Genomic DNA, 8,782 nt, shown 5'->3' on the forward strand with positions numbered 1-8,782 from the left:
CCCTGCCTCTCTCTCCCCTCCCTCTCTGCCCCCCTCCCTCTCTGCCCCCCCCTTCCCCCCTGCCTTCCTCCCCTCTTTGCCCTGCCCGCCCCCGCTTCCCTCTCAGACTACCATCGCACAGTTGTAGAGTTGCTGCATTATAGCACCAGAGACCCGGGTTCGATCCTGACTATGGGTGCTGTTTTACGGGGTTTGTACGTTCTCTCTGGTATGGGTTTTCTCCATGAGACTCGATGGGCTCCAAAGAGCCTGTTTTGTAGGTTAATTGGCTTCAGTGTCATCTAAAGTGTACGATACTGCTCGTGAACGGGGGGAACGCTGGTCGTCACGGACTCGTTGGCTGAAGAGCCCTTTTCCCACACTAATATCTCTAAAGTTTAAAGCCTGTTGGACCTCTCATTTGTTGACTCCCCTTCCCACACTAATCTTTCTGTCCTTGGCCTCCTCCATTGTCAGATTGAGGCCACGTGCAAACTGGAGGTATAGCACCTTGTATTCTGCTTGAGTAGCTTACAACTCAATAGTCTGAACATTGATTTCTCCAATTGCAAGTAAAAGTCCCTAAACTCATCTCTCTTTCCTGTGCTTCCACCCTGATGAACATCCATTTTCCCCACTAACCCCTCACCACATCCTGCTCATTTCTCCTTTGTACACTCCGGAGTCCTTCTGTTCCCCTTTATCCATCTTCTTTACTCTGCCCCCATTCCCCATTGTCCTATATCCCTGTCTTTGGCTTCACATTTCACTCCTCTGTCCTTATCCAACACCTTTTTGTCTCCTTTTCACCTCCAGCCGTTGCTGCTTAATCCAGCCATCTGCCCATCAAACTCCCCTCACCTGTATCCACCTCTCACTTATCAGGGTTTGTACTGCGCTCCACGTCTTATCCAGCTTCCACCCATATCTCTGAGCTACAATGTCTGAAGAAAGATCCCAACCTAATATGTCGCCCATTTGTTTCCTTTGCAGATGCTGCCTTACAAGCTGAGTTCCCCCTGCATTGTGTTTTATTGCATTAAAGTTAGTTTAACTGCAGACTATATCTCTTTTTAATATTCTGTAGATAAATGTAGAAATTAAGAACTTGCACAGGAAAGTCACTACTTTAAGTTTCCCAGGGAAGTACATTTCTGTTGTCAATAACTATAATTTCGGCACATTGCTGGATTCAAGGGATGAAATTGTGAAGATTACTGTATACTGCACAAAATCCTATTCCACTGTCCATGGCCTCCTCTAGTTTCTCAACCATTTGCTGCCTTTCATGTACCTTTTTTATAACTCTATATCAGTTTCTGCATCCATCATGGTGTGTATTTTTAAGATGTTTTACTGCATTAAATAGGTGACTTGGAGGCCAATACATGTTATTCTTGTCCTTGCTTTTAACAATAGAAACTCTTCAATATTGTTCCCAATAATATATTTTTACGGTATTTTCCTGGTGTTCCTACAACGTTACACAATGCTAGTACCACTAGTAGCTTACTGCTTTCTTTAAAGTATTAAAACTATATGATATTAAATTTTAAATAATTCCTAATAAATGCCACAAACATCCCATATGAATACATGTGCAATTGTCTGATAAAAATAAGCTTCTGAGTTGCTGTAAAGAACAAACAGCGATAGCCAGTTGTCTTGTTATTAGCATTCATGAAGGGGGAAAAAAAACGAATACTTTAATGTAGTGTTATTAGTGTAATAAATTGTTAGGCACCACTACATAAACACACAAAGAATCTCACATATTTAAAATTACAATGGTGTAATTAGAAGGGCATTGTTACATAATATTTAAGCATGCAGAGTTCTGATGTTTTGAATTTTACCACAGCAGCAGGCAACTAGGAATTGAATACATTAAATACACTTAGAACGAAAATCTATCAACAGTAACCATATAACCATATAACAATTACAGCATCTGAAAGTCCATTATTGAAGGTTATTAAATTACTGGAAAATCCCATCTAGTTCAGGAAAGCATACTTCAGGCAGCTGAATCTGGCATCCAGACATGTTCTGTTATGAGTGTTGTTGATCCTTAACAACAACCTGAAATAGCCTAACCTCTCAGTTCAGTCAGCAAGCGTTGGACAATAAATGCTGGCCTTACCAGTGACGCCTTTATCTTGCGATTAAAGAAATAAAAAACTTGCAGCGATATTGGATCTGTCCACTGTTATTCTTTTATACTGTTGATAATGAACAGCTGAATTGATATTTTCCCTTTCATACTAGTTCCAAAATTAAATTTAGTTCCTTATATACATTCTTGTGTACAACTACCTTGTTGTTGGTCCCTGGCACAAGAAAATATTAAGAATATGTTCCATGCAAATGAATGTTAATATGTTCCATGCAAATGAATGCCTAATTATCAGTTACATTCCAACATAAAACCTTACCTGTACTTAGAAGTAGAGTTTTAACATAATCTGGGTGGTTGATATTTAAAAATGCTGTGAATGGCCCAAACCATATTGGGTAGGCATATGGATATTGGTGTGTCCATGTTACAGTCTTGTCCAAATCTGTCCCATCCTGAGGAAACTGTAATGAGATTTTAATGAAACAAAAGAACAAAAAATATGAGATTTTCCAATTGGAAATGCTTGATATCACTCTCAAGGATTAAAGTGGGCAACATTAACTTACAGATATTCTCCTTTATTAAAAATTTTAATAATATTAATGATCGTGGCTATTTTGTACTTTGTGCCCATTAATTAAATATTTACAACCAAAACAAATCTTGAAAACAGTTGAGGCTGCAGTAAACAATTTTTAAGGGCCAGATTCAGTGACAGCTACTTCAATTAAAGTAAATTAAAAAATACTGAAAAGTTAATTTAAACTGCAGAAAAGTTAACAGATTTTGGAGAATAGAGATAGGGTTGGCAAGTGTAGATGACACAACAAAAATCAATGAATCAATAAGATCGGCTGCTACTGGCAATTTGCAAATACAACTGAGGATTTAAAAATAAACATTTCTAAGTTAGATTTTGGACTGTGTAAATTATTTACAGATAAAGCACACAACCATGATTAAAGTATGAAGATGGACGAGTTTAATTTAAAGATAGAGTGGAAATAGCCCTTCGGCCCATGGTGTCCACGCTGACCATCGATCACCCATTCACATTAGTTCTATACAATTCCACTCCCCACACACTGGCAGCATCTTACAGTGGTCAATTAACCTACAAATCTTTGCGATGTGGGAGGAAAGTGGAGAACCCAGAGAAAACCCAGGTGGTTTTTGGGAGAACGTGCAAACTTCATACACGACAAAATAATTTCATAGGCATATTCATTTTAAGTTGTGATCAATCCAAACCGCATAATTCCTCAAACTGTTGAGATAAGTTGAGACAGACGAATAAAAGCAGTAGACACAATCACATTTGATATTTAATGAAAATGTGTTTATTATTTTTAAAACTGTGAGTAAAAGCCTGAATTTCACATTGCTAAGTGAATTAAAACAATTTAGTTTTTTTTTTAAAGTCTCAAAGTACTTCTACAATCCCATGTTACTGAGCTGAAGCACAAGACCATATTGCACCGCAATCAAAGAGGTACAAAGATTGAGAAGAATAAAGCCACAAAGGGAATATGAAAAAAAATTTAAAATAAAAATGTTGCTTAATGTGGAAACAATGTCGTTAGTATGTACAAAGGTATTGGGTGGATGGGCATGGGATACCGGCAGAGTTTGGATGACCTCAGCTTAAGTTCTTGGACATCGAAACAAGCAATGGGTGCCTGGTGGAATAGTCAATGAGGGTGAAGGCTTCAGCTGAAGCGAAATGAAGAGCAGCAGAGTAAATATACTCTACAAATGCAATGGTCATATACGTAGACCTGAACTCATCTTGTGCCAAATATGACTTCCAAGGTTGGGAAGGTTTTCTTGGTGCATTTTAGATAGATACCAGAAAAAGTTATGGGGTCAGCTGTTTGCGATTAAAGTCTGTGATCGGGTCCAAAGACAGACTTTCATCCTCCCAGCATACGGTTACGCATTCTGCACTGTATTCTGTATTCTGCACTGTACTCATTCTGCACAAGCAACCTGACAAATTGGATACTGTGTTGTCATCAAGAAAGCATTTGCTCAGGTCAACTTGGATGTTGCCAGTGTTTAAAAAACCCCAGATTCTATGCATTTAATGATAATATATGATTATTAGATGATTCTATGCATCTAATGGACAGAATGTAGGCGAGAAACAAGGGAAACCAAAGATAGATCGTGAGTAGATTCCCAGAGATGTCTGTGCAAGCAAAGGAAGGGAATCTTGCAGGTCAGTCTCTGTTTTTTTGCCGAGTGCTGGTCCAACCAGGTTAGATGTTGACGACAAAGCATTGGAGATGATTACCAAGGTCAAGCAATTCAAAGGCTGATGACTGGGTGAAAAGGATGATGAAGCATAAATTATCTTAATAATAACCACAATGGAGGCATTTAATACGAGGCAGTTTAGGTACTCTGTTAAAGTGCCTTGGTTGCTTACAGGTGGCAGGTTCATGGCATTTTGCAAAGGCAGGCACACATTTTGAAGGGCACAACATATTCAAGGACTTGGAGAACAAAAGTTGAGTTGGGAAATAGGAGGTAGATTTGCTAGTGCAGAATGGATCAAGAATAGGCAGATTTGAAGGGCATGGGACAATAGATAAGGAGAGAAAACATAATAAAAAGCAACTGAGATGAAATGATAGTTCAGACCTGTATTGTCCTCTCTGCCACACTGTGACAGGAAATGTTGTTTCAAGGAAGGACGATAGTTAGCAGGAGTGCAGAAATTCTCCATAGTCCCTTTTCTTTAGTTTAGTTTAGTTGAAGAGGCTAATGAGAGGAAACGCACAAAGTACCAGGAATTGGTGGAGATGTGCCAGGACAGCGGCTGGAAGACTTTCTATGAGCCCATAGTGGTGGGCTGTAGAGGCTTTGCAGGACGCTCACTCTGCAAAGTCCTCAACCAGTTGGAGATTACGGGGCTGGCAAAGACGAGGGCCATTCAATCCGCAAGTGAAGCCGCAGAGAAAGCCACTAGGTGGTTTTGGATTAAGAGGCTGATCCGTGGACGGTTGCTGCTGGGACTCAAATTGGGGCTTGATCAACCCCGGCTGGGTCGCCTGGGCGAGGGTGTCTGATGTTGTGAGACCCGATACACCCGATGACCCCAGGTCACATCACTGAGGATGCATCCCAGCGCATCTAGAAGTTGTATCTTTCACACTAGAGATACAGCACGGACACAGGTCCTTCGGCCCACCGAGTTCTCGCCGACTAATGATCACCCACCCACACACTAGCTCGATCCTACACACTAGGGACAATTTACATAAGCGAGTTTACCTACAAACCTCCACGTGTTTGGAATGTGGGATCAAACCAGAGCACCCAGATAAAAACCCACGGAGCCACAAGGAGAAGGTACAAACTTCATACAGCCAGCACCTGTAGTCAGGATCAAACCCAGGTGTCTGGAGCTGTAAAGCAGCAACTCTACCTCCGTGATGGATTTGGCAAATGGTTTGTTTACGTTCATGGTGTCAACGCTTCATATAACTATACTCACCGAATAAACACTCCGTGTTGTGTTCATACATCTGACAAAAGGGATGGCCCAACTCCCGTAATACATTGCTTCTAGTCAAATTTTAATCGCCTGTTTCTATCATTGCAGTCAAAAGACATAAATAGCCGATTCTTGGATATTTTTATAATATATCTCACAATTCCCATCATTTATCCTGCTCTATCCCAGCAAATAATGACATTCAAGTGCCCCGGATTACAATACCGACCTCCAGTACGTGTCCAAATAACCAGTGGGCCGGAGGTCCCGGGAAAAGTTGCATCCACTCTAACATCTTCCATCTGCGGCGACACAGCTTCACTGTTTTGAGCAGAAGGTAAACCAAACAAAACACGGCGATCAAATGCAACAGCCTACGAAGCTCTACGGGAAAGCACAGCGCATTTAACGCCTCCAGCAAAGCCATTGTGCAGACGGCGAAAAGATCGGGCACCCGCGATAAGAGCCTCGCAGATTTTAATCCAGATTTCAATCACGGCAGCCTTTACATCTGACTTTGTCTGCAGCCGCACCCCAACGTGACACCGACAGCGCCCGCTGTACGCTCTCCCACTCTTAAAGCTAGATTCCCTCATGTCGCCTCCACCTGGATCACTAGGCAATTCACTTGACACACGCTCACCGATATTCTGTGATTAAGTTTTGTAAAACTCTGGAACCAAAACCAGATGCAATTGTCTAGGAAGCAGGTTATCGAATCTAACGACCAGGACAGTCTTTAATTCAAGCTCATGCACACCGCCTTTACTTTATTTCTTAAAGTACTTTATTAAAGCAAGGCTCTATGAAAAATTGGAAAGCTAACATTAATAGTATCGTTGCTATTTTGCAGTATTCCTTTATGATCTGCATGTAGTATTTCACAGATTGGAAGATAACGACCAATATCATTACAACCGAGTTATATAGCATGGAAACAGACCCGTCGAGGAGGGGGAGAGGGGTGGAGGGAGAGACGGGAAAGAGTGGGGAGTGAGAGGGAGGAGGAGAGGGGTAGGGGGAAGGGGGCGGGTGGAGAGAGGGAAGGGGGTGGGGTAGAGAGGGAAGGGGGGTGAGGGAGAGAGGGAGAGGGGTGAGGGAGAGGGGTGAGGAGAGGGAGAGGGGTGAAGAGAGGGAACATAGAAATTAAGTGCAGCAGTAGGCCATTCGGCCCTTCGAGCCTGCACCACCATTCAATATGATCAAGGATGATCATCCAACTCAGTATCCTGTACCTGCCTTCTCTCCATACCCCCTGATCCCTTTAGCCACAAGGGCCACATCTAACTCCCTCTTAAATATAGCCAATGAACTTGCCTCAACTACCTTCTGTGGCAGAGAATTCCAGAGATTCACCACTCTCTGTGTGAAAAATGTTTTTCTCATCTCGGTCATAAAGGATTTCCCCCTTATCCTTAAACTGTGACCCCCTGTTCTGGACTTCCCCAACATCTGGAACAATCTTCCTGCATCTAGCCTGTCCAACCCCTTAAGAATTTTGTAAGTTTCTATAAGATCCCCCATCAATCTTCTAAAATCTAGCGAGTACAAGCCAAGTCTATCCAGTTCATTTGAAAGTCCTGACATCCCAGGAATCAGTCTGTTGAACCTTCTCTGTACTCCCTCTATGGTCTGTTTCCCCAACGGCGTTTGCGGGGGGGGGGGGGGGGGGGGGGGAGGTGAGAAGAAGGGAGGGAGGAGGAGGAAATGGGATAGATTTGGGAGGGAAAGGAGAGAGCGGGGTAGGGGGTGAGGGATGGGGAGAGAGCTTTGGGGGAGGGGGGATGGGGGGAAAGAGGGGAAAGAGTGGGGAGGGTGGAGGAGAGGGGTAGCGGGAGTGATGGAAGAGGGACAGAGGGATAGGGGAAGGGTGTGGGGGGAGAGAAGGTAGGGGGTGGGGTAGAGAGGGAAGCGGGTGGGGGAGAGAGGGATGGGAGAGGGGTGAGGAGGGGGGGAGGAGAGAGTGGGAGAGAAGAGGAAGAGCGGGGGGGGAGGGAGGGGAAGAGGGGTAGCGGGAGTGGTAGAAGAGGGACAGAGGGGTAGGGGGAAGGGGGTGGAGGTAGAGAGGGAAGGGGTGGTGGCAGAGAGGGAAGGGGGGTGGGGGAGAGAGAGATGGGTGGCAGAGGGAGAGGGCTGAGGAGCGGGACACATAGAAACATAGAAATTAAGTGCAGTAGTAGGCCATTCGGCCCTTCGAGCCTGCACCATTCTCCATTCAATATGATCACGGCTGATAGAAACATAGAAACATAGAAATTAGGTGCAGGAGTAGGCCATTCGGCCCTTCGAGCCTGCACCGCCATTCAATATGATCATGGCTGATCATCCAACTCAGTATCCCGTACCTGCCTTCTCTCCATACCCCCTGATCCCCTTAGCCACAAGGGCCACATCTAACTCCCTCTTAAATATAGCCAATGAACTGGCCTCAATTACTCTCTGTGGCAGAGAGTTCCAGAGATTCACCACTCTCTGTTTGAAAAAAGTTCTTCTCATCTCGGTTTTAAAGGATTTCCCCCTTATCCTTAAGCTGTGACCCCCTTGTCCTGGACTTCCCTAACATCGGGAACAATCTTCCTGCATCTAGCCTGTCCAACCCCTTAAGAATTTTGTAAGTTTCTATAAGATCCCCTCTCAGTCTCTTAAATTCTAGAGAGTATAAACCAAGTCTATCCAATCTTTCTTCATAAGACAGTCCTGACATCCCAGGAATCAGTCTGGTGAACCTTCTCTGCACTCCCTCTATGGCGATAATGTCATTCCTCAGATTTGGAGACCAAAACTGTACGCAATACTCCAGGTGTGGTCTCACCAAGACCCTGTACAACTGCAGTAGAACCTCCCTGCTCCTATACTCAAATCCTTTTGCAATGAAAGCTAACATACCATTCGCTTTCTTTACTGCCTGCTGCACCTGCATGCCTACCTTCAATGACTGGTGTACCATGACACCCAGGTCTCGCTGCATCTCCCCCTTTCCCAATCGGCCACCATTTAGATAATAGTCTGCTTTCCCGTTTTGTCACCAAAATGGATAACATCACATTTATCCACATTATGCTGCATCTGCCAAACATTTGCCCACTCACCCAGCCTATCCAAGTCACCTTGCAGTCTCCTAGCATCCTCCTCACAGCTCCCCCCCTCTCCATACCCCCTGATCCCTTTAGCCACAAGGGCCA

General features: G+C 43.9%; 1 protein-coding gene across 1 annotated transcript in view; it reads right to left on the reverse strand.

The window, feature by feature from the left end:
- Positions 1-6,212, reverse strand: part of LOC129700996 (cytochrome P450 4B1) — a 73,506-nt gene extending 67,294 nt beyond the window's left edge. Inside the window, exons 1-2 of the mRNA XM_055641885.1 lie at positions 5,830-6,212; positions 2,415-2,559 (exon numbers count right to left, since the gene is read on the reverse strand). Of these exons, the coding sequence (XP_055497860.1) occupies positions 2,415-2,559; positions 5,830-6,027 (343 nt within the window). The 5' untranslated portion in view covers positions 6,028-6,212. The remainder of the gene's footprint in view (positions 1-2,414; positions 2,560-5,829) is intronic.
- Positions 6,213-8,782: the final 2,570 nt, after the last annotated feature.

Source organism: Leucoraja erinacea, chromosome 10 (genome assembly GCF_028641065.1).
Source record: "Leucoraja erinacea ecotype New England chromosome 10, Leri_hhj_1, whole genome shotgun sequence".
In the NCBI taxonomy this organism is placed as follows: Eukaryota; Metazoa; Chordata; class Chondrichthyes; order Rajiformes; family Rajidae; genus Leucoraja; species Leucoraja erinaceus.